Consider the following 26,797-nt stretch of genomic DNA (forward strand, 5'->3'; position numbering starts at 1 on the left):
GTATCGCAGTGTAATTTTTTTGTACTTATTTGTATCCTGCCTTCATTATTTTTATCAATAATTCAAGGCAGCAAACATATTTAAATACTCTTTCTTCCTCCTATTTTCCCTACAACATAACACTGTATGTAAGCTGGGCTGAGAGAATGACTTACCCCAAATCACCCAATTGACTTTCATAGCTAAGACAGGATTAAAGCACTGTTTCCTGGTTTCTGTTTGATGCCTTAACTACTAGACCAAAATATTTAATGTAATGCATGATTGCCAATTTCTAGATACTACTATTAATAGAGACCTATTATACACCATGGTATCATCAATCTTTTTTTTTACTGCTGGTTCTGTGGGTGTACCTTGGTGGTGTGGTGTGGCTTGGTGGGCGTGGCAAGGGAAGGATACTGCAAAATATCCATTCCCACCCCATTCCAGAGGAGGAATATTGCAAAATTTCCATCCCCACCTCACTCTGGGACCACCAGAGGTGGTATTTGCCAGTTCTCCAAACTACTCAAATTTTCCACTATTGGTTCTCCAGAAGCTGTCAGAACCTGCTGGATTTCACCCCTGCTTTAACTACAATGTTATGCATATTAATTTAAAAGAAAAAACACCCTTTTTCAGTGAAACTAGATCCTTGATCCCTATTTATAAAGTATCAGTTATAAATTGTCTTTGTAGGCAAGGGAGATTACACAATTTGTGGAAATATTTAGCTGCATGCTGAAATCCATTGTAACGTTCAATGGAACTCAATTAATATAGTGAGATTACATGTATGTCAAAATAACACTATAGAGTTGGAAAGGATCTAGGAGGCCTTCTATTCCAACCCTATGATATTTCAAACAAATAGTTGTCCAATCTCATCTTAAAAACTTCCACTGCTTGGAGCACACACAACTTCTTGAAGCAAATCATTGCACTGATCAATTTTTCTGTCTGGAATTCCCCCCCCCCCCCCCTTAGTTCTAGGTTGATTCTCTCCTTGATTAGTTTCCATCCATTGCTTCTTGTCCTGACTTTAGGTGCTTTGGAGAAGAGGTCAACCACCCTTTTCTTTGTGGCCACCCCTGAGATATTGGACCACCACAGACGTTCTGATCTCTCTTGAAAAATATTTCTTATTTTTCTTCTTCATTGCCATTGGGCTAGACTGTGTCTTTTTAAGATCTTTTATTTTAGTGTCGCTTGGGAACCAATATAATCTTATTAGCGTACATTGAAATATAACTTGAGCTAGATTGGGATACAATACCATAATTAATGTATTAGATCAGCGTTTCCCAACCGGTGTGCCGCGGCACAGTAGTGTGCCGCGAGACATGGCCAGGTGTGCCGCGAGAAGCTCAAGCTGGGCGGGGCGCTGCCGGCGCCCCTGCCTGAGTGTCGTCCTGTGGGTGGTCTTGGGCTTCACAGTCGCTTCCTGGTTCCCTCTCCTCCCACCGCCTGTGTCTCCCGCCGTCGCCTCCCACCAAGCCGTCGCCCGTTGCCGTGGGTTCCTCGAGTGGGAGCTGCCGCTTCCCTCCATCCAGCTCAGCCACGCTGCCGTAGAAAGCACAGAGGTTATTGCCACCGCTTCTGCCTCCACTCAGGGAGCCACCGTGGTCACCGCGCCTTTTCCTCTCCCTCAGCTCAACCACGGTGGCTCCCTGAGTGGAGGCAGAGGTGGCGGCAATAACCTCTGCACTTTCTACGGCAGCGTGGCTGGGCTGCCTGGAAGGAAGCGGCAGCTCCGAGGAATGAGGCGCTGGCGGTAGACACAGGCGGAGGGAGGAGAGGGAACCAGGAAGCAACCGTAAAGCCCCAGACCAGCCACAGGATGACCTTCAGCCAGGGGCACCGGAACCGCGCGCAGCCATGGTGGGAGCAGCATGAGGTAGCAACGAGGCGCGAGGACAAGCAGGCAGCTTGGCGGAGGGGAAGCGCTGAGGGGCTCTCCTCCTTCCCCACCCCCGCGCTTCTCTCCCGCCCTGGCTTTCGCTTCGCCCCATGATTTCCCCGCAATTTCATCCAGGCCACCTCTTGCCTCCTTTTGAATTGCGGGGAAATCTGCGGGCAAAGCAAAAGCCAGGGCGGGAGAGAAGCGCGGGGGTGGGGAAGGAGGAGAGCCCCTCAGCGCTTCCCCTCCGCCAAGCTGCCTGCTTGTCCTCGCGCCTTGTTGCTACCTCCTGCCTTTTTCCAGGGGCCTTTGGAAGGCACCCAGGGAAGGGGGGGGGATTGGGGGTGGCTGCAGCGGCTTCTCGTCCTCCTCATCCGGCTGCTAATGCCCGCCTGGCCCCTCTTGCAGTCCCTTCACGGAGCGCTTTTGTCCCAGGCTGTCAGCGAAAGGGCTGCAGGACAGGCGGGGCAGGCGTTCTTCTCACAGCTGAGGCAGAATTTGGAATGTCGGGGGTGTGTGCGTGCGGGCTCCGCATCCCCCTGCCACCCGGAACATTTAAAATAAGAAAAACCTTCGCCGGCCTCCGCAGAGAAGAAAGGAAGAGAGAGAAAGAGAGACAGAGCAAGAGAGACATAGCAAGAGAGGCAGAGAGAGAGAGAGAGAGCAAGAGAGACATAGCAAGAGAGGCAGAGAGAGAGAGACAGAGAAAGAGAAAGAGAGAGCTAGCAAGAGAGAGAGAAAGAGACAGAGAAAGAGAGACAGAGAGAGAGAGAAAGAGATAAAGAAAGAAAGAGAATGAAAGAGAGATAGCAAGAGAGGCAGAGAGAGCAAGGGAGAGAGAAAGACATATAGGGAAGGAAGGAGGGAGAGAGAAAGAGAGCAAAAAAGAGAGGAAGAAAGAAAGAGGGATGGAGAGAGAGAAAGAAGGGAAGGAAGAGAGAGAAAGAGTGAGGGAGAAATAGAGCGAAATGGAGGAAGATTTTTTTTTGTCAAAACTTTTCTTTAGCCACCCCCCCCCCCCACCCCCCGTTCAGTGTTCCCCAGGATTTTGAAAATATGAATAATGTGCCGCGGCTCAAAAAAGGTTGGGAAACACTGTATTAGATACACGTTCAGTTGGCTAAATCTCTATGCGACATAAAACCAGAACAATTTTTTAAAGAAACCCTGATTTTCTAGGTCTTTATCACAATATTGATATTTAAAACCTTTTTTAAAAAAAGCTGAATCCAAAATAAAATACCAAAAATAAACCAAGACACGCTCTACAGCCGCATCTCCTCGCACCGGCCAAAGAAAGAAAACCTTCGCCTTTCTGCAAAGCGAGCCGGAACCCCAGCTTACGACCACAGTAAAGATGGCCGCGACACCTTCTAATTCCTGCTTGAAGGTCCGGTTCCGCCCTTCCTCCATCACGCGATATATCACGGAGCGCTGCCGGCTGCCGGTTACGGCAATGCATTTGGGACAATTTAAGTCATTTTTTTCCCGTTTTTGTTTCTTTGAGTTCCGCGCTGTGTTCCGTCACTAACGGCCCCTAACGGAGGAACGGAGCCTGAGGCGGCTGGAGTGGATACTGGGACCAAGGCTTCCGCCTCCCTGCTGGCCTCAGGGTGAGAAATAAAAGGGGAGAGTTGGTTTGGGGCCTTCTCTCCCTATTAGCAGTGGGGCAGACCTGGGGAGCTGGTTCAGGAATCCTTCCTCTATTCAGGTGTTCTCACGCACCGTTTTCCCTTCCGCACAAAAGGCTGGGGTCCTTTTGTTCCCTTGCTTCAACAGCTTTGCCCCCTCCTCCCCTCAAAAGTGTAAGACTTGGTGCCTCCTGTCACGTTTAACGCTTTCTCTTTCTCCGTTGTTTTCGTCCCCCAACCCCCATTTTTGCGCGCGTTTCCTCTGTTTTTATTTTACTTATTTTATTCTCACGCAGCGCAACCCGTGGTGGGGGCCCTATTTAAAGAATTTGAGAAACGAGCTGGTTAAGAGATTGGGGGGGGGGGAGGCTGAAAAAAAACTAACCCTACGAGAGATTGAAGCCGTTGGGAATGAAGCGGGGAGGGCTGGGGTGGGGCTTGACAATTTTTTTAAATTCCTAAAAGAATGCAGGTTGGAGACCTGTTCTTTCTCATTCCAGAAAACACTTAAGTTTTAAGTTCAAGGAACCAGGAAGTCAGATTCTGGTTAACGGAAACTTTCTTACAGTAGGAACAATTGTTTATTAGTGGAACCAATTAACAAGAGAGGTGAAGGGTGTCATTATAGGTATGCCAAAAAGGATAGGAGAGCCATCTGGCTGGGATGCTTTAATTGGATTCTTGCACTAAACAGAGGATTGGACTTAATGACCTAAATGGCCTTCCCGGCTCTGTGATGCTATACAGTAATTCATTTACCTTCTTAGTACTGCTTTGACTGTTACCTTTATATTTATAGACAGAAGGCAACTGAACGCCAGGTGCTGACCTGTGCCAAAGATTGTTGCTCTCCTACCCAGCTGGGAAGTTCCTGAGTTATTAACCAGGGTTAATAACAGGTTAATAAGGGGCGTGCATAAGTGCACCACTGTGCCTACATTCCCTGTCCTATTGTCTTCTTTTGTTATTTTTATCTAATGTTTTATTTGTGCAAATTACCACCCTATAATTGTTTGAAAAAATAAATAAATAAAAATAAATAAATAAATAAAAACAAGGGCCTAAGGTAAAATGGATTTACTGTTTAGTCATTAACTGTACTACAGAGTTTTGCCATACTATAAGGAATAGCAAATTAATTGCTGAATAAATTTTTGTGAAGCTTGTTTCATGTTTCATCAAAAATATCAATTATAGTTTTAGGAAGCACTATAAAGACATGCAACAATCGATGAGGTGGGAGGGGAGAAGGAAAAGTGAAATACAGTACTATTGGCTTTCATTTAGAATCTGTTCATACAACTATCTCAGCCTATGGTGATTGGAGTTTTAAATATATTTTTACAGCATATTGAAAGGCAGAAAGGCAGACGTTCTAGTGGTTCAATTCTTAGTAAAATAAATGGTATTGGATATTAGCAATAGCAATACCTCAGCATAGGTGAATTCCCTTGGCAGGAAACTTGTGTGGTTATACAAATTACAAATTTCTACATTCTCATTGCACCTTTTGAAATAGACAAAAATAGTTGACTCCTAATCCACTAAATCCGGGCTGTCAAACTCTCATTGTCACATCATCGTCGCATTATGTATCGTGGCTTCTCCCCATTCATTAAACCTGGGGTTGGCATGGCTAGTGCGTGATGCAACTTTCCAGCATTCCGCGAGTTGGCACCCCTGCACTAAGTTATATTTCTGATACCAGCTTAGCAAAAATTTGTAACTTGATACTTACATTTTTCATATTTCCTATTCTACCACATTTGTACCTAAATATAATTGAGTGGTGTCCATTTTTCTTTGTAACTATTGTCTGATGGGCTATATCTGATGGAGGTTTTGTGCTATTTTAGCATATGAACTGGTTCTGTGTTTGCAGAACATTTTGCTCCAGAAATCTAGTGAAGCTTGGCATTTTCTTAAGCAGCAGTAAACTCGGAACTTAACCAAAGTAAACTAAGAATTTGACAAAAAAATATTACAGGTGTGTTTAGATCAGGATCCTTGATTTATTTCTATAAGAACATACTTAGTCTTATAATTTCATTTATTGGAGAAAGTAACACACCAGGATTGTGCTCATGTATAATGGTAAGCCATGGTTTTTCAGAAGCTAGTGACTTAGGTTTTAGGTTTTTATTGGATTTTATAAGCCACCCAACTCCTGACGGGTTCTGGGTGACGTACAATGATAAAAACAATATACAACAATTAAAACCCAATACAAAAACAGTCAGACTTTATTGACACAAATTGCTAAATCATAGTGTTGGCTTTAAATTTCAAGTTAAAGCAAAAACAAGAAAACATACAGTACTTCTATTTCAGTTTAGATATGAAACTAATCTTTTGGCAGCAAGTCCTTAATTTATTTAGCTGCCAAATTTCAGTTGTACAAGATTCACAGACCCTGGATTTTTGACACATTCTCTTAAGTTTAGCTGTTTGAAATCCTTGATTCAAAAATTATTGCTCTATGACACTGGATTTACCTATTTCATAAACTTAAATAGTTATATTCTGCATCTTATTTTTCAATCTCTATAATAAAAGCCTAGAAGAAGGCAAGTACTAAGCATTTAGTCATAATTAGATAGAGATTAGTTTTTGTTAAATATGGATTAATGTTTTTCACAGATTTAGGAGCTGTATTTAAGTCTTTGTTAGCTTTATTGCGAATTGTAATTCCACTCTTAAAAATCAGAGTTGAGCATTTAAAAAAGAAATAACATTTCTGAATCTTTGTAAGTTTTTAAATATTTGAAAGCTATTTGGCATATTATCAAATTTGTACTATAGAACAGATAATTTAAATAATATTTAAAATGTCTTTAGTAATATTTTATTTATAATATGGCTAATACTTCTTTCTGTTCTTCTTTTTCCTGTTACAGCTTGAAAAGCAATTGTCATGCTGTCTTATGTAGAAAAGTTCCACTGTATAATCATATTGTTGTGTAAAATAAACGGTGCTATAGTGTAGTAATATTAACACATTGCAAGCAAACTGCAGAATGAGCAAGCGAACAAGGGTTGAACTTCCTTTAGGAAGGTTAGTGAAAGTTGAAGAATTACACTTGTACTTATTCTAGTGAGTAGCTGTAGTATCTTCGTGTATTACCGTGTTACTGCTTTGCCTTGATGTTTTTTGGCTAGATAGATTTCCTTTCTTTCCAAATTAAAATTATATATACTTCTACCTTTTTTTCTGTAGTAGGATTCAGGAATCAATAAGATCTCCAGGTGGTTTTCCATTTGGGAAATGAAAATGTCCAGATCTTTCTAAACACAAGACATTTTAGTCAAATAGTCTTTAAAACATAAATTTTAAATTGAGAAGTTAGATAGCATCCATAAGATGATATCTAAAATGAACATTCTAAAACTGATATTCTAAATATCCCAGATATTCTGAAACATGCATGCATACATTTTGTTATACATATATGTATTATATTTTTTTAATGAAATGGTTAAAAATCAGAATCTAAAGATGCAAATTGAGTAGGTGATGTAGTTAACAGTCAATATAATTTTAGAGTCAGGTTTTATATAATTGTAATGTTTTAAAAATAAATAACTGTTCAGAGAGTCTAATTTGGAATCTAATTTATATAGTGTGGCATTTTAATACTTCTCTCTTTAGTCTTAATGGATCAAACCTTGTGTTTATTTTCTGCTTCTTATATAATCTTTCACTGCCAAGCAGGACCAGAGCACTGATCAGCAACAATTTAATGTCTTATCACTCTCAATCTGAAATGTTACTTATATTGTTTACTTATTTAAGTAAACATTATTGATTTGGCTATATTGATTTTCTCACTGAGTGCCCTTTTAAAATAATATACTATATTTTCCAAAACACTCTTGTTTGTATGTAGAAAAATACTGGTTCTAATATGAGAATTTGAAATACTGTACTTTTTCGGGTGATTTTCTGAAATTTAAAATCAGTTTTCTGTTAACATTTATGTATTCTTCTTGTATTAGCAAAAGGGAAAAAATCTTTTTAGAGGAAACATTTAGATTTCATTGCAATTGTAAAGTTAGCTTCCATATAATTATGTCATATGTTCTCGACAAGCATAGTACATATATGTGGATATAAACTCTGTGTGTATACACACAAATACATAATTACATACATACATATATGGGTATACATACATACATAGATACACACACACACACACATACACACACACACACACATACACAGTATATAGCCGCACACATCCATATATTCATTATCCAGATTGGATAATAAAATTCAAAATCTCTGCTAAACAGGTCAAAATTCAGTTTCAGTAGGACTAGAAGTTGAAACAAAAACTTATTTGTATACTCAGTTATATTGTTATGATGGTTTTAATATTTAATCTTTGTATGTCACTGGTATAAGATGAATAATTTTATAAATTACTTAAATAAATCATTTGATTATCTAGAATTCTGGACCTGAATTCATAACAAATTCATAGTAGTTTTTTTCTTCTTCATAAGGAAATCTTTTGTCTGAAAAATTGGACATTTATAAAAGGCATTTGCCTTTGTTCTCCTGCAGTTTCTTGAACCACAATATATCTTGCAGTCATACTCAAAAAATACTGCAACTCAGCCTGAGCTTTGTCATATAGACTAGTAATATTAACAAGGCACTTTTGGCCACCTCATAAAACATCTAATTTTATTCCAGCCTTTTCTGGTTCTAACCCAGCAGATTTCAGTGGGTTAACTCTGATCTGCTATCTTTCTACAATGACTAATCACAATTGGATGAAGAGGAGACTGTTTTGAAGCGATTCTGCTCTAGACAGCTATTTTGACTCCATAATAGTTTAGAAGCCTGCACTTTATTGCTATCTTGTTTTTCATCTTTATTGAAACAATAAAATAATGGGCCAAAGACTGGAGTGGCTTGATCAGTGCTGAATTGCACATAAGGTACTCCTTGATTTACAACCATAATTGAACCCATAATTTCTGATGCCAAGCAAGGTAGTAGTTAAGTGAGTTTTGCCTCATGTTAAGTGAATCATGTCGTTAAGCGAATCTGGCTTCCACTATTGACTATGCTTGTTAGAAGTCAGCTGGGACCTTAAGATGGTGCAACTGTCATATATACATGCCAGTTGCAAATGGCTGAAGTTTGATCACATGACCTTGGGGATTTTGCAATAGTTGTAAATTATCATAAGTCACTTTTTCAGTGCTTCAGTAACTTCAAACCATCACTAAACAAATGGTTGTAAGTCAAGGACTGCCTATACAACTCTGTTTTTCCTTTTGAATTGGGAAATGGAAGACAGGGCTGATCCCTAGCTATGGTATTGAAGCCAATGACTGAAGTTCAAGCCAAAGAAGTTAGAAGGTTAATAAATAATTCCACAATCCGTATGAGAAGAATTCAATCTATTTAGTTACTTTTTCCTTAGAGAGAGTAAGCCAATAGTTTCAAAGTGCTCCTAGGTCTTCCACTGTCAATTAAGACTAAAGTGAAATTTAATGTATGCTCCCTTTAACCAACCATAGCTAATAGCTAATATTCCAGTTAGAAACTGGCAATTTTCTTTTTTTGCAAATTTTTTTATACAAAACTGTTTTTTAAGACTGCATGGATGCCTACATTAATTTAGAATACAACTGTCATCTGGTTTCAGGTACATTAGGACTTTTAATTAGTTTTGATACTCAGTGAAAATGCCTGATTTTGAGATACAAATTCTATATTGTAGTATCAAATATAAGTCACCTTAAGTCATTCATAGCAGCCTTTTTCATTGTTTTTTTCGTGCCAAGATTCAGGAAACAGACTAAAGATGGAAACCTTTTTCTTGTAGATCCCATTCGATTCCTTACATAGCCCTACTTTTAATCCTTATCTTAGGCTGTTATTTTTTCTAGATATTTTAAATACATTTTATTTTTTACAAAATGTATTATACTGTATAATAGATTTCCATAGAGTTGTGATATGTCAATAGATAAAAGTATGTCAATGTTTTTGCCACCATCTATCTGCTGTTAGCCTGCTTAAGATTTGTAATGTTAGTATCTTAGTCAGTAGTATCTTGATTGCTCTGCAGTGGCAATTTGCTCCTTAATATTTCATGTTACTCTTCTAAAAACAGGTGATGTGCAGATTTTCCTATACAACATTGGAATTCCAGCGATTAGTAGAAAGGGCATACCTAACAGAAATGTATATCCAGTGTTAAATCACACAGACTTGACAGTTGTATAAGTTAATAGGTTTAGCAAGGGGTCAGAGGTCGATTCCTAGGTTCCTCCCTTGTGGGGTTCCTCAAGGGTCGGTCCTCTCCCCCCTGCTGTTCAATATCTACATGAAACTGTTGGGTGACATCATCCAAGGGTACGGGGTGAGTTATCATCAGTATGCTGATGATACTCAGCTATATATTTCCACCCCGTGTCCACTCAGTGCAGTGGAAGTAATGTGCCAGTGTCTGGAGGCTGTGGAGTCTGTATATGTGTTAACAGAATCAGACTCGACCCCAACAAGACGGAGTGGCTGTGGGTTCTGCCTCCCAATGACATTTCCATCCATCACTTGGGGAGGGAACTATAGACCCCCTCAGAGAGGGTCCACAACTTGATTGTCCTCCTTGATCCACAGCTGACTTTGTAACATCATCTTTCGGCTGTGGTGAGGGGGGCATTTGCCCAGGTTCACCTGGTGCACCAGTACACTCAGCGGCCTATTTGGGCAGGGAGTCTCTACTCATAGTTACTCATGCCCTTATCACCTCGAGGTTCGACTGCTGCAATGCTCTCTACATGGGGCTACCTTTGAAGAGTTTTCGGAAACTGCAAATCATGCAGAATGCTGCCATGTAAGCAGTCATGGGCCTTCTGAGGCATGCCCATGTTTCCCCAGCACTCCGTGTACTGTACTAGCTGCTGATTAGTTTCCAGACGCAATTTGAAGTGTTGGTAATGACTTATAAAGCCCTACATGCCATCAGACCAGATTACTGTACTTGCGAGACCACCTTCTGCTGCATGAGTCCCAGCGACAGGTCAGGTCCCACAGTATCAGCTTTCTCCAGGTCCCGTCAACTAGACAATGTAATTTGGAGGGTCCTAAGGGAAGAGCCTTCTCTGGGGGTGCTGGCTCTCTGGAATCAGCTCTCCCCAGAGATTCATACTGCCCCCCCCCACTCCTCGCCATCTGTAAGAACTTGAAAACCCATCTCTGTCACCAGTCTTGGGGTCACTAGACCCTAGCTTCCGGCAGACAAATGTGATGCATGCTTGTTGTCTGGATGTGAATGAATTTTTAATGTTTCTGAGTTTTTAGAGTAGTTAGTTATATTAATTGGATTTGATTTTGTAGGTTTTTGATAGTGTATACTGTTTTTTATTATGTTGTGAGCCACTCCGAGTCTTCAGAGAGGGGCCTACATACAAATCCAATAAATAAATAAATAATAGGCTACAATAAATTAACTTGTATTGTGAAAAAGACTTTGGAGAAAAACTTACTATATGAAATATAAATCATTGTATGCTAAAAACATGTTACTGTTGATATATAATTTAAATTGCTTCATCTTGTGTTAGGATGAGCACAGCAGCATTCCCATCTCCAGCTGCTGAAATTGCAGAAATGAATCGAATTCAATATGAAATTGAATATACCGAAGGGATCAACCAGAGAATGAGAGTTCCAGAAAAACTCAAGGTAGCACCACCAAATGCTGATCTTGAGCAAAGCTGTCCTGAAGGAGGACTTCCAAATGCCAGTGTAACAATGCAGGTGCCAGAGCGGATTGTAGTTGCAGGTATGTTTAGCTTTAGATGAGGAATTCTTAACCTAATTATGGTAAATTTCAGGGTATTCATGAATTTCAATAGAAAAAGAATCATAACACTTTTTTTCAAATGTATTATAAGTTTATTTTTTAATACTTTGATCATTGTACTTGAGTATCATTAATTTATTTTGTAATATGGTCTATGTCTTTTATGGATTTAAATACATTTCTCTGAGGAGGGGTTTATAGAATTTGCCAGTCTTCTCCAATGCACTTGCAAGGAGAGTCCAGGATGGGTAATTCTTCAGTCTGATTGGTAGGGACTGAGTTTAATTTAAATATTAGGCAGGTGCCGCCCCCTTAGCCCTCCAGTCTTAAAAACTCAGTCGCAGTAAAGGGACTTTGAGTTTTTGCTCTACCAATAGTATTGGTTTGAGAGGTTTAGGCTTTAAATGTTATTTGATGTTTTTTGATGTATTGATTATTATTAAATCTGTCTTTTTCTTTCCCCTTTTTCTCTTAGGTGCAGCTGGGGGTTTCTCCTCAGGCAGCTCTGGTTTCAGACCTCCAGTGGGTCTAATCCAGTTGACTGCAGCTCCTCCTTGTCTGTGAACCCACACAAGGGCCTGGCTTGTGGGTTCAGGAGTGAGCGCCCGGGGAAACTACCTCCGAGGTAGACTCCGGAGGAGAGGAGCCGGTTGACGCCGCGGGGGGGTCCGCCCTCCCCCGTGGCGAATAAACCAAGGGGAGGGGGCGCAGAACAGGCCTCGGAGGACATCCGCGCCCCCCCCACACACCCCCGCCCCCCCCGATCGCCCCGCTCACAACGCTTATGAAATCGGGCTGATTTCGCTGCCCGTGGCACAGCAGGGAGCCTTCTGGCCGTTTGCCTGTCAGTTCCGACGGCCATGTTTGTTGGAGGCCGATGTCGGAGGTTTCGCGCCCAAAGTGTTTGCGGTTGCCAGGGCAACCGGCCGGCGGCCATTTTCTTCAAGGAAAGTTGAAAGCGAGGCGGGGCTTAGCCGGCCTGTTTGGGCGCGCTAATGTTACAACTGGAATCTGCCCTAGCTACACGCAGGCGCAGTGGAGCAGTTGCCTGTCATTCTGCCATTTTCTGGTCAGAGCAGTTGAGGAGTTTTGGCCTTGATTTCTTTCTGTCTCAGGCAATCTCCTTGTTTTCGTGGCAATATGGCAGATCAGGCGGGCCAGTTGGTGGAGGAGCCCTCTGCAGGGCCTAGCACTCCAAAGGAAAAGCCCCAGAAGGCCAAGGTATCTCAGGGGGCCTCGCTGAGGGAAGCAGAAAAGCGCATCCGGGCCCTGGAGAAGCAATTGGAGGCTTCTCAGAAGGTAATGGGCCCTGTTCCTTCTGCCAGTCAACCCGGTCCTTTGATGGCCTCCCCCACGTTCCTGCCAGGGGTTGTAGGCTCAGCCACGGAGAGAGATTGGTCTCCAGAGAGAGTGAGGCTGCCAGCACCCAGGGCTGAGAGACAATGTGCTGCAGGACTGTCTGCATATCCAGCCTTTCCAGCACCCCAGTCTGGCCAGGCAGCCACTTTTACACCTACAGCTGCAGGCCTGCGCAGCTCCAATGATGCCTGGCAGAGCATGCCTCAGTCCTTGCAAGACCTCATTGCCACAGCTTATACCCAGGGTGTGGCGGTGGGGACTCAACAACATCAGCAGTCTCCAGTGGGACTCCCTCCAATGAGGTCTAGAGACCCCTGGACTGCCCCTGTCACCCTCTCCATGGAAGGCTCAATGGATGAGGAGCGGTCATCTAGAGACGATTTCAGTGGGGCTGAGGATGAACTTTCTGGTGATGAGCAGCCCCCTGAACCACCCAGTTTTCCTGGACTCTTTAAGTCATCCCTTTTCAGGGTTCTTTTGAATAAAGCCAAGATGACCATCGAGCAAGCAGGTGAGGGGGACCAGGCAGCGGCTTCTGAGACGGCCCAACCAGCAGGGGGCCTATTTGTCTTCCCCAAGCAGGAGACGGTCCACATTCCGTCTTCCCACCTGTTCAGAGAAACTATCCAGCGCCCGTGGGAGAACCCAGCCGCCGCACAGGGGCCATCTAACCTGGATCGCAGATTCTATACATTTGACCAGGCGATGGAGGACCTGCTGGAGTTTCCAGTGGTGGATAAACCGGTGACGAGCCTGGTGTCCAATGCCCTGGTTCCCTCAGAATCTCAGGAGGGTCTCAGAGCAGAGGACAAGAGAGCGGAAAATGTGGTGCGCAGGACTCACCAGATGGCGGCCTGGGCTCTGCGAGCCGCTTCGGCGGCATCGTTCTTCAATAGGGCCACGATGCTCTGGATCCAAGAACTGCAATCCAGGGTTAATCCGGAAGATACTAGACTCCGCCAGGACCTCAACAAACTCCTGGCGGCCACGGAGTTTTCGGCGGACGCTACGGTCAACGCCGCCAAATTTGCTTCCCGTGCAATGGCCTCCTCTGTGGCCTCCCGTCGGCTCATTTGGCTCCGGAGCTGGCAGGCGGACGTTAAGTCCAAATGGAGCCTGGCATCTGCCCCATTCAAAGGCAAGAAACTGTTTGGGGAGGTCCTGGACGACGTCCTCGTAGAGGATAAAGACAAGAAAAAGGTCATGCCTAGGGCAAACAGGAAGCAGGATAGGAGATTCACTCCCTATCAGAGAAGGCAGTCCTTTCGGTCTGAGCCCTCCTCGATGGGCACCCAGGCGTCGAGGCCATATTTTCAGAGCTCATTTGGCCAGGGGTCCTTTCGGGCGGATAGGTCTTTCCAAGCGGACAGGAATAGATCTTATCAAGGCCGCCGCCCCTTTAGAGGAGGAAGCAGAGGCTTCAAGAAGTCGAAGTGACTCCGAGCTCAGAGGCTGTCTGGGCGGAAGACTGATGTCCTTCCATGCAGCATGGGCGGCGACGTCCTCAGACCCTTGGGCGGTATCTACAGTTGGCCAGGGCCTGAGAATAGAATTCTTCTGCCCTCCACCTCACAGGTTTCTCCCGTGTCGAGTTCCATCAGATGGGGAGAGAAGAAGACTCCTATTCAAAGAAGTCGAGCACTTACTGGACATTGGAGCTATAGAGGAGGTTCCCTTGACACAGCAAGGCAGGGGCTTCTACTCGGCGATCTTTCTCATTCCCAAGTCGTCGGGGGGAGTGCGGCTGATTCTGAACCTGAGGCGCTTGAACCTCTATGTAAAATACAGGAGGTTCAAGATGCACTCTCTCAGATCAATACTGGCAGCCATCCGCCACAGAGACCTCATGTCCTCCATAGACCTGAAGGAGGCATATCTCCATGTCCCAATATTTCCTCCTCACAGACAATTTCTCAGATTCTGCATTGCCGGAGCACATTTCCAGTACAGGGCGATGCCCTTTGGCCTATCATCAGCCCCGAGAGCATTTACAAAGTTGCTGGATGTCCTTACGGCGCACCTCAGATGTCAGTCGGTACGCCTCATGGCGTATTTGGACGACATCGTGATTTTGTCCAGAACACCGGATCGGGCACTAAAGGACCTACACTTAACCATACAGACCCTGGAAGACCATGGTTTTTCCATAAACTGGGACAAAAGCCACCTGACGCCCACGACTCGCCTGGCCCATTTGGGGACGACGATAGATTCCGAACTGGGCGAGGTCTTTCTGTCACGGGACAGGCAATCTACAATCAGGAGGTTGGTGAGAGAGCTGCGCCTCCAGCAGTACCCAAGTCTGCTATTCCTGTCCCAGCTCCTAGGGACGCTAGTGTCATGCATTGGCATACTGCCGTGGGCAAGGTTCCACCTTCGACCATTACAGTGGTTCCTTCTCCCCTTTCAGAAGCAGAAATCGAGCCATTCTCGCAGGAAGGTTTTCCTCAATGCCAGGGTTCGCAGATCTCTCCGGTGGTGGGTGTCTCCAGCCTTGAGCAGCGGTTCCTCCTTTCTGGACAAGGAATTCCTCACGGTGACGACCGATGCGAGTCTGCGGGGGTGGGGAGCACATCTTTCCTCACAAATAGCCCAGGGCCTGTGGTCGCAGCAGGACCTTTACAACGTCAACATAAACTTCTTGGAGCTGAAGGCAGTGTCACTGGCCCTCCACAGCTTTGCTCACCTGGTGAAGGATCAGCACGTATTAATTATGACCGACAACGTAGCCACGCGTTCCCACATCAACCGACAGGGGGGAACTCGGTCAGGGAGGCTGATGGCAGAGTCGGAGTCTCTTTTCAGGTGGGCAGAGACCAATCTGGCATCGCTTTCAGCGGAACACATCTCTGGGGTGGAGAACGTTTGTGCAGACTGGCTCAGCAGGGAGACACTAGATCCAGGGGAATGGCAACTGGAACCCGGGATCTTCCTAGAGATCACCAGGAGGTTTGGGGTGCCAGTTCTGGACTTGTTTGCAACGTGTCTCAACTCCCAGCTTCCCCGCTTCTTCTCCCGATTTCCATCCCAGGGAGCGGAAGGAGTGGATGCTCTGCGCCTCAGATGGCCTCCGGGTCTTTTATATGCGTTCCCACCGGTTTCCATCATTCCCAGAGTAATTCGGAAAATATTGCAGGAGCAGGCAGAGGTGCTGTTGTTGGCCCCCTTTTGGCCCCGTCGGATCTGGTTCGCAGACCTGATGCAACTCTCAATTGCTCCGTCATGGCGGATTCCGGACCACCGAATCTCCCTCTTCCAGGGGACCATGTCACACCCGGAGCCTCAGTGGTGGCAGCTAACCGTGTGGCGCTTGAGCGGGAACGTCTGAGGAGTCACGCTCTGCCAGACACGGTTATCGATACTATACAGGCTGCCCGTAGGCCTTCTACCAGGAGGATCTACCAGGCCACTTGGGAGGCCTTTTCTAAGTTCTGTGCACTACGACAGGTGGAGCCTCAGGTAGCTTCTCCTCCTATGGTACTGACATACCTGCAGGCAGGTCTGGACAAGGGCCTCGCCCCGAATACTCTTCGTCGGCATGTGGCTGCTTGATCCAGTATCATTACATTGGACAGTCATCGCCCCTTGAGCAAACATCCATGGATACGAGACTTCCTGAGAGGGGCGGCTAATCTTAAACCGCCAGTCATTCATCGCTTCCCGTCATGGGACCTGTCCTTGGTGCTTCACTCCATCACAGCACCTCCATTTGAGCCTCTACGGCAGGTTCCTATACGGCTGTTGACTCTTAAGACTGCCTTCCTGGTAGCCATTACGTCTGCCAGGAGGGTCTCAGAGATTTCGGCTTTGTCTACAAGACCGGACTTATGTCGCTTTCATCCGGACAGAGTGGTCCTTAGGCTGGACCCGGCTTTCTTACCTAAGGTGAATACCACTTTTCACAGGGCACAAGACATCGTGCTACCGGATTTTTGTACACATGGAACTCACCCTTTAGAGTTGAGGTGGCACAAGCTGGACGTGAGGAGAGCCCTTAAAATCTATATTCGCAGGACTCAGTCCTTCAGAACTTCAGAGGCCTTGTTTGTATCCTTTTCAGCACGTTCTCTGGGGTCCAGAGTTTCCTCCCAGACCATCAGCCGGTGGCTCCGTGACTGTATATCGGAGGCGTACAGAGCTAGAGGTTCGCCGGTGCCACATGGCATCACTGGACACTCGACCCGCAGCGCCGCCACCTCGACGGCATGGAGGACACAGGCGTCTTTAGAGGACATTTGCCGGGCGGCCACTTGGGCTGCTCCCTCAAGCTTTATAAAGCACTATCGTATAGACTCTTATGCTTCATCAGAGGCAGCTTTTGGGAGGAGGGTCCTACAGGAGGTTTGTTCCTTTGCCGAGCCACTGGTCCAGCCTTCTCCCTCCCTCTAAGTTTTTCTTGGGCATATCCCATCCTGGACTCTCCTTGCAAGTGCATTGGAGAAGGACCGTTGAACTTACCTGAACGGTCTTCTCGATGCACTGCAAGGAGAGTCCAGACCCACCCAGTTCTGGACCAGGGGCCATGTTATGGTTTAAGGTTCCTTTCTTTGAAGTTGTTGTGTTTTTTCATATGGTTCAATAAATGTGTTGGACTTTACTGCTCCTTCGTTTTAATGAGACTGGAGGGCTAAGGGGGCGGCACCTGCCTAATATTTAAATTAAACTCAGTCCCTACCAATCAGACTGAAGAATTACCCATCCTGGACTCTCCTTGCAGTGCATCGAGAAGACCGTTCAGGTAAGTTCAACGGTCCTTTCCATGCAAATCTTGACACAAAATAGCTAAAACTCTTTCTTTTATCAGCTCTGTATCTACTGCATATTATACATGTGTGTATAGTGTATTGTGTATATTGTTTAAAATGGTATCTGTAAACAAATATGTGTTGATTCCAAAAACATTGTCTATACAATCACTAGATGATGTTATGCTTTGAATCTCTCAGTAAATTTATATTTAAAGTTAAATATAAAGAACCAGTTCAGTGCAGCACAGCGAAAAACTTAATGTATTATTGACTTGAAATTTAATTCTTTTCAGGTAATAGTGAAGACATTCCACTTTCTAGGCCTCCAGATCTAGATCTTCTACAATCAACTCCATTCAAGTCTCTGTCGCTGAAAACACCTCCCCGTGTTATTTCACTTAGTGATCGTCCACTCGATTTTCTGGACCTAGAGAGACTACCTCCACACAATCCTCAGAATGAAGAGGCTAGTATACTTCTTTTCTTCCTTGCTAATATCACATTTTGTTAATATCATATTTTATTTTAATATATTATTAAAACCAAAACCAAAACATTGAAAATATTCTAAATTCTGATAATCCTATTCAGAATACAGAGGGTTCTTGAATTACAATGATAATTTGACCAGAATTTACGTTGCGAACTCATGCAATCATGTAGTGCAATGTCACAAAACTGCATTGTTTAGCCATGGCAATCCTGTTGCAGTTGCTGAGTCAACCTTGAGCCGGTGATGAGATTTGAACCGCTGACCTACAGATCTACAGTCAACTTCAGTGGCCTGCAGTACAGCACTCTACCTGCTGCGCCACCCCGGCTCCTTTCTCTGAATTCTTAATATTATATATGAATCCATATACCTAGCTGTATATGAATCTGGGTTAGAATTATTTGTGAATTGCATATTTTCAAAATCATGATTGCTAAAATATAGGGAATTGTTGTATGAAATAAAGGTCTTACATTCTAACAGAAAATCCATTATTTAAAAAGCTTGCATTAGTCAAAAATCACTTGCCTACTACATTAAGGTAGTTACTAATGCTATTAATACAGTAAAACACTATCTTTGATTTGTTCCTTTTCTTCTTTTTTTCTGGCAGATTCGGTCAGTAGGAAGGCTGAAAAGAGAACGTTCCATGAGTGAAAATGCAACTCGTCAGAATGGCCAGTTGATGAGAAATGAAGCAGTGTGAGTAGAAAGGGATTATGAATGCCTCTGTAAATGAAACCTGATCTGTGTTTTTTCTTATTTCTTGATTAAGAAATGCTTTCAAGTGTTTATTTGATCTATTTACAGGCCTTTGATATTAGCCTTGAGGCTCAAAATTGATCTTACCTGTTTGTAAATAATGCAATGAAAATGTTATAAAGAGCTACAACTGCTATTTGTAATTCTTTGGATTCCTTTGCTCTCACTTTTTCATGTACAAGGAATGATACTAGGCAGTTGCAGCCATTTTTTTGCTTCATAATAATAAATTAAGATAACTTAAGCACTCATCATTCTTCATTGCATTGGAATAATGCTGCAAGTTTGGCGGCAAACACATTTAATAACTAAATAAACTACATATATGAAGTCCTGTAATATATTGCAACCTTAATCTTTAAAGCAATACCTAAATCAAGGGTACCTTTTTGGTGTCCAGCATATTCATTGTTTTATTTTTAGATGTTCTGATTACATGAAAAGGAGACCTAGGACCTTTAATTCCCTTTCCTCACATGGATGTCTATATGGCCCACAAATTCATTTTTAGAAAATAAAAAGTGGATATTGATAGCCTGGTTGCTTATTGGAGAAGCAAGTATTTTCCCAATAAAGACACAAAAGTATTAGGGAAGGTATAGATGTACAGAGGGAGCATCAGCCATGCCTGATTTCTAATTTGGATGTTTTCTGACTGGCTGTGTTTATCATGACAGCCATTTTATGAATATGTAAGCTGTCCTACCATGGTAGCCATTTTAAAAATGTGCCCCCAACATGTTTTAATATTATAGTAGCTGGCTGGAGAATTCTGGGAGTTGAAGTCCACAAGTCTTAAAATTGCCAAGTTTGAAGGCTTCTGTATAGGTGTTCCCCTGAATAATTTCTTAAAGGTTTTCCATCTTGTTTCTTTCCCCTGCATTCGGGGAAAAGGAGGAAGCTAGATGAAGCAACTAGCTACTGTAAATACATAAAGCATACTTAAAGATATTATATTCAAAGGATAAACATTTCAGATAAATAAATAAAAGATGTGTTAGATCAACGGCTCCCAACCTTTGGGTACCAGGGATCAGTTCCATGGAGACAAGTTTTTCTGTGGCCTGAAAAGGGCATGATTTGTGTGCTGCCTGCGTCCTGCAGATGGGGCTTTGCTTGTTTGCGTAGCATGGTTGCTGGTGTGCCACAGACTGGTTCCAGTCCACAGACTGGGGGTTGGGACCCATATGTTAGATGACAACTATTCTAAAAATTTGTCTAGTCAAAACCAATTTTAAAGATAAAGAACCATGAGATAATAACGCAAAAATATTGAGGTTGCCTACCAACATTGGAATTGAGCATCTTTATCAATCATCTGATGATATTGTATTGGTATATTGTATTGCATTGTAAGGATTGGATAATATTTATAAATTTGTCTTTATCATCTCATTTGCTTATATATAAGTGTGTGTGTCTTTCTGTCTGTATGTGTGTGTGTAGGTCTTTCCTGTATAAAGTTGATAGAATCCTTTGTTTGCCCAAGCACAGAGCCGAAAGCATGAGCCTGAATATGATGAGTGGGACCTTACATAGGAACCTTACATAGGAAAAGACCTGAATATGCCAAGACGTACACACGCATACACACACACACACACACACCAATAACAATAACAACAGAGTTCGAAGGAATCTTGGAGGTTTTCTAGTCCAACCCTCTGCTTAGGCAGGAAACCTTATATTACTTCAGACAGATGATTATCCAACATCTTCTTAAAAACTTCCAGTGTTGGAGCATTCACAACTTCTGGAGGCAAGCTCTGTGTGTGTGTGTGTGTGCGCGTGCGTGCGTGTGTGTGACTGCTAATAAATAAATAAAATCTTAGATTTTTATTAATGTTTTAATATTTAGTTTTAGCTATATAAACATTATTGTCCTAATTTATTGTTACCTTAATTGTCCTAATTTATTATCCAGCATTTTTACAAAAATCCATGCTTTCCCCCTGTTATATGCCGCCCCGAGTTTTCGGAGAGGGGCGGCATATAAATCCAATAAAACTTGAAACTTGAAACTTAAAGATGCTTTAAATGTATTTGTAGGTGGAACTCTAGCAAATTAGCTATATGCAATTCTAGCATTTTAATTGTAATAATGACAAATTCTGTATCCAAACTTTATTAGCTTAGAAGAATATTTATTAGCTTAGAAGTCTATCTAATGAATAATATTTTTTATGTTGTCACCATTGCATTTGTCCCATTGTGGTGTATTTAAGTGCCTTACCTGATTATCTTTTGACATAGAATATTATTTAATTGCTCTCCAAAAATAAAAATAACTAGATGAAAGAAGTGATAAGCAAACATGCCTTTCTGCTAATTAATTTAAATATAACACTTTCCAATAATCAGAACTGTTCTTCATAATAGCACAATATTGAGACTGACTGGAAAATAAAAATGTTATAATATCAGTCATCTTTTATAGCTAAAAATAAAATACAAGTATGTTTGCTAAAAATTGATATTCACTATTTACTGTCAACATTGGTTTAGTTCATCTGAAATGAAGGTTATTGAATTATATTGCACACATACATACCGTATTTTTCAGAGTATAAGACGCACATTTTTACCCTCCCCCCAAAAGAGGGTCAAAAACTGGGTGTGTCCTATACACCGAATGCTGCACCTGGGGAGGAGGAAGGGAGTTGCCAGGACAGCGGTAATAGCTGCAATTGGTGGCAACAGACAGCTGATTGCCAGTATTCCAAGAGATTGACCCAACCGTCAATCAGAAAGGAAGAACGAAGGGGGAGATAGCGAAGTTAGCAATCTAAATGGCAGCTTCACCAGAGAAAACGCAAGGCTTAATTTCCAGTGCCTGGGGTGGAGGTTAGTGTGCTCCGATCAGCCTTTGAGGACAGCAACATGGAGGAGAAGGAAAGCAGGCAGCCTCAAAGGGCAAACACTCTGCTGCAATGAAAGGCTTTTGGGGAATGCTCCCACCCCACCCCCCCGAACAGCCGATCAGCAGAGACGCTTTCTGGGAAGGACGGGAGAAGCTGTTCTCCCTGCGCTCTCCCTGCATGGTCTGAGTGCCAGACTCTGCCGTGAGTGTGTGTGTGTATGCGTGAGAGAGAGAGAGAGAGGACAGAAGGGAGAAGGGTTTGTATCATTATGCAAAGCCTCCTTCTGAGCAGCCTCCTTCTACGGTAGCTAATGCAAATTTCCTTCATTTCTAATACTGAGTATCCTAGCCCCGCCCACGTCTCTGGCTGCCCAAAGCAGAATGAAAAGAGAGACACAACACGTGTGCACAGAAACTTCACCTCCCTTTCCAGTTATCACACTGAAAGAAACCTGAATTCAACACTATTTCTTTCAGCAACCTCTCTAGTATTAAAGCAATCTGGACTTCAGTCTCTCTTTCCCAGGGTGAGATCGGACTAAAGCAACCCCCAGCTTTGCCCTGACTACAGAAGGAGATACTTTTCCTGTTAGATCATTTTTTATATTTTCTGCAAGTGGGGGCGGCAGGGGGGAGAGAGATAAGCAGCTCTTCTTTCCCTCCTTCCCTCCTTCTCAAAAGACTGCAACTTTGTCCCTCCCACTTCCTTTCCTGAATCTCTGGTTTTATGGCTCTTTGTAAATAGAGCTAAAATCTTTAAAGAGCAATGTAGCCACAGTTAGAGGAGGACTAGCTCAAGAAGTTTGAATACCCTTGCAGTGCACCCTAATCCCTAACCCAGGGGTCTTCAAACTTGACAGCTTTAAGACTAATGAACTTCAACTCCCATTCCTGAGCTAGCATGACTGGAAGAGGATTCTGACAATTGCCAGGTTTGGAGACCCTTACAACACCCTTGCATCCCTAATCCCGGGGTTTTAAAACTTGCCAGCTTTAAGACTAATGAACTTCAACTCCCATTCCTGAACTAGCATGACTGGAGGATTCTGGGAATTGAAGTCCACAAGTCTTAAAGTTGCCAAATTTGAAGAACCCCGGGTTAGGGATTAAGGGTGCAAAGGTCTCCAAACCTGGCAACTTTAAGACTTGAGGAATTCAACTCCCATTCCTGAGCTAGCATGACTGGAGGAGGAATTCTGGGAGTTGGTCCACAAGTTTTAAAGCTGTCAAGTTTGAAGTTTGTAAAAATTGTCCATGGTTGTAAAAAGCATACATGTTTGTAAAAGGTATTCTGCTACACTGGTATTTTATTAAAGAATATATTACTGCACCATTTGGTTCAGAATACTTTTTTTCTTGTTTTGCACCTCTAAAATTTAGGTGCGTCTTATATTCTGGTGCGTTTTATATTCCGAAAAATACAGTATATGGTGTGCATGTGTGTGTATAATAAAATCAAATATAAACTTAATTCATCTTGTGGGTAAATTTTAGAACTATGGATTTTATTTCTACCCAGTAAATAGTGTATCCTGATTAGGGAAATTTCTTCATAAATAGTAAGTAGCTGGGATAGAAAAAAAGATACTGTTTATATTTTCCTTTCCACAAATGAGATGTACTGTATCTGTTCAGGTTTTCAGGGCTGTTGTTATACTTTATCCCATCTTTTTTATACATAATTACAGGTGGCAACTTGATGGTTACCAAATATTCTATCACATGCCTAATATAAGTCAGTTTAGAAAAATGATTTATGGTCATATATTCTTTGCAAACATACATGTGTGTACAGTCAAACCTATTTCTTCAATATGTTGTACATTATCTACATATAAAGAAATTTTGTAATGTTAAACTGTTGTCAGCAAATTATGTGAAATAGTAGACTTTGTGCAATCATTTAAGAGATCTTACTAATGATAAATAAAATTGGAAGCTTTATCGTCAATACAAACTATGTAGAATAGTTTTGGTGCAGAAAGGACATTATTCCTCCAACCAGATCTATTGCCAAGAGCTTTATTTATTTTAGTTTTTAAAAAATTACATTATACAGTAATCCCTCGCTACTTCATGGTTCATCTTTCATAGATTTGCTATTTTACGGGTTTTAAAAGGGGGCTTAAATCCATTAAATCCATTAAAAAATTTAAATCCATTAAAATTCATAAAATTCTTCTACAGTACTACTGTACTCTATTAAAGAAACTGGTAGGATATCACATGTAGTTCCAGCTGAGAAACATTAATGCAAAGGATGGGTTTTCAAAAGTCCAAATACATAAAAAAATATCTTTCTTCTTCTTCACGGAAATTAGTTTTTCACGGGTGGTCTTGGAATGCATCCCCAGCGAAAAACAAGGAATCACTGTAGTTAGCAAAGTTTCCCAGATGGAAAACAGGAAATGTACAAACAATCCAATTTAACAGGAAGGAAGGATTAAGGAAGGAAGGAAGAAAGGAAAACAAAGAGAGAGAGAGAGAGAAATCTAGTTAGCTGAAAAAGTATTGGGGGCTCCAGAGTAATTTAGACCTTAAAACAAATAGATCATAGTCTGATATGAAAAATACATTAAAATTATAACATAATTTAAGAATTCGTAAAATTTAACTGATTAAAAATATTTTAAATGGACAAGTTAGATTGTGCATCACCAGAAAAGGAATATATAAATATTTCAATTACCTGAAAGGAAGATGATCCAGAATTTAAATTTAACTACACCTCCCAACAATCTTAGATTTCTCAATATCAGTTAAACCAAGAACAGTTATCTAAGAAAATATAGTCTTGCAGGTAAATTCTATAGCAAATACATGTGTAGGTCTTGTATTTTGCCTAGAAGTTAGCTGCTAATGATATTCAAAGTCATGAGATCAGAGAAATCCACAAAACTGAGCTTATTTCCTTGGAAGAATGCTTTTGTTTATATATTATTCAGGATTGTACTGACAGCTTTTCAAGTTTGTCTTTTATGTAAACATGAGTAGAAGCTGTCGACATTATTTTATACGACTATGATTTCAAAATGTAATTTAAATATAATCTTAGTGTACAGACCAGTATCTCTTTGTATAAAAAATAAAATGTAATTTCAGTTTCTCTCTAATAGAAATATTCACAAATACATGTGTAGCAAATTTCCATTCTCTGCATTGTTTTTGAAAGATTTTGCTTCAGAATAAATGCTTGAATGTATTTTGCTTATTTGGGATATGTCCAGAAGTTATCATCAGAGCCTCTGCTGTCTCAGTTGTTTCTTTTGGAGTCTATTTATTTTCATAACTTCCACAAAGCAAGCAAGCAAGCAAGCTTTCCTTCCTTCCTTCCTTCCTTCCTTCCTTCCTTCCTTCCTTCCTTCCTTCCTTCCTTCCTTCCTTCCTTAGTTTATTTTATTTTGCAAAAAGCAAATATTATAGTTTTATCTAAACTTCATATCTGAGATCAATTTCAGATAGCACCCTTCTATAGTTAAAAATGATTCAGTATTTGAGCCTATTGCATTTTATACTGTATAGCAGGTTTTAATCAAAATCACATGCTTTGCAGTATGTCATTCCTATAAGAAAGAGGGAACACTGTATTTGCTGTGTCATTTTTTGAAAAGGTTGAGATGGAAGAAAGGTTATCAGATCTAGATGAAAAACTAAGATCAATATTCTGATAAAGTAATTATAACTGAATCAAAATGTTATGAGTTTCAGTAAGTTTCCCATCACAGCAGGTCAGAATCTATCTCTGCGAATTCATTAGTGATTTTGTGTTTGTGTTTTGAAAACAGAATTGTATTTTATCATACATATTATATATTTAATAAGTTTAGTAAATATCTAGTAAATTATAGTAGATTCTCTATGAATTATCTTAAAGTGCTTTTTTACTGAAAGATTTGGGGTTCCATTTAAATTCTATTTGATAATATTTTACTTATTTATGTAGAGGTGCAAAAAACTGGGACCAACTTAATTTTTCAACGAGGATTGGTAGAGAAAACTTTTTTTTTCTATCTGAAACCTGATACTAGTGTTTCTCTCTTCATTTGCTATGCTTGCAAAACAGTGTGACACCATCACCTCAACAGGTTCGTGTCTGCTCTCCCCAAAAGTTTTCTGAAGATGGACCTAGTGTTTACTCTGCTCGGGGCATTTTGTCGCTTATCCAGTCTTCTACTCGTAGGGCTTACCAGCAAGTCTTGGATGTGCTGGATGAAAACCGCAGGTGATTGGCCATCACAGATTCTGCCAATTTACTGCTTTTTACTTCCTTTTAATTTTCTAGTTTATTCATTTTGATTTTTTAAAGAAGTACACAGCATAAAAGTAATATTTTTCCATGTCTTTTTCGTTCTATGATCTATGAATGACGTTTCCAAAATTCACATTTCATGGATAGTTTTATTACTTATTTGGACAAATTGAACATTTAAATAGCCAATTAAAATTATTTTCTTCCTGAGTGGGAAAGAAAAGCAGGGAACTAAATACAGCTACACAATCCAAAATAGTGTATTCTTTATTTTCTCTTGATACAGTGGAATAACTTTTGTTATTTCTAACTGACTTTGAGAGTATAAAACATTTTCTTCTTATAATACAGTATCATAGTAATAATAGAATTTTTAAAAAAGTAAATAATAAAACCCACTAAGCATTAAAGGGAATCAAATTAAAAGGATGATACTGAATTTATTTGATCAGTATCTGCAATTTCCATAATTCTTGTTGGAAAAAAACACCTATAGCAATTTCTTCCTGAAATTTGCATGGAAAAGACAGCTTATTAGGTTTATATTCATGACTTTCAAAAGCTTTGAATTATTATTTTAACCTGTTGTGAGCCAACTAATCAATAAGGAATCTTTCAAATATTAGCCTATACTTTGAAATTCTATTTGTTATATAGTAAGAGCTATTATTTCCATTGTCCCAAATAATTATTCTTTTTCCGTACCAAAAGAATCTGTTTTCATGCACCTGTTTTTGAATCCAATAATGTTTAAGCTTCTCTTATGAGTCCAGAGCAAATGATCAGGTATTCTGTTGCATTCTGTTATGTCAGCAGAGCTTTTATTTAGCAACTTTTATCCTTATGGTCATTTTTAAGATCAAATTGGAATCAACATAGGCTTTAGTCACTGATTTTTTTAAAAAATTCAGTTGAGATTATAGTGATTCTACAGAGCAATAGAACAACCTATTAGCACTTCTATTGTTCAATAAAGTTCTA

General features: G+C 41.4%; 1 protein-coding gene across 8 annotated transcripts in view; it reads left to right on the forward strand.

The window, feature by feature from the left end:
* The first annotated feature begins 3,232 nt into the window (after positions 1-3,232).
* The window catches only part of MFF (mitochondrial fission factor), a 34,052-nt gene continuing 10,487 nt past the window's right edge, over positions 3,233-26,797 (forward strand). The window contains exons 1-6 of one of the 8 annotated variants that reach the window (XM_070753309.1): positions 3,311-3,495; positions 6,411-6,568; positions 11,104-11,324; positions 17,746-17,918; positions 18,559-18,647; positions 25,631-25,789. In XM_070753309.1, coding sequence (XP_070609410.1) covers positions 6,531-6,568; positions 11,104-11,324; positions 17,746-17,918; positions 18,559-18,647; positions 25,631-25,789 — 680 coding nt within the window. In that variant the 5' untranslated portion in view covers positions 3,311-3,495; positions 6,411-6,530. Of the gene's footprint in view, positions 3,496-6,410; positions 6,569-11,103; positions 11,325-17,745; positions 17,919-18,558; positions 18,648-25,630; positions 25,790-26,797 lie in introns of all 8 variants that reach the window. The other 7 variants (XM_070753311.1, XM_070753310.1, XM_070753313.1 and 4 more) reach the window with 7 other exon arrangements.

The sequence above is a fragment of the Erythrolamprus reginae genome, chromosome 5 (genome assembly GCF_031021105.1).
Source record: "Erythrolamprus reginae isolate rEryReg1 chromosome 5, rEryReg1.hap1, whole genome shotgun sequence".
NCBI classification, from domain to species: domain Eukaryota; kingdom Metazoa; phylum Chordata; class Lepidosauria; order Squamata; family Dipsadidae; genus Erythrolamprus; species Erythrolamprus reginae.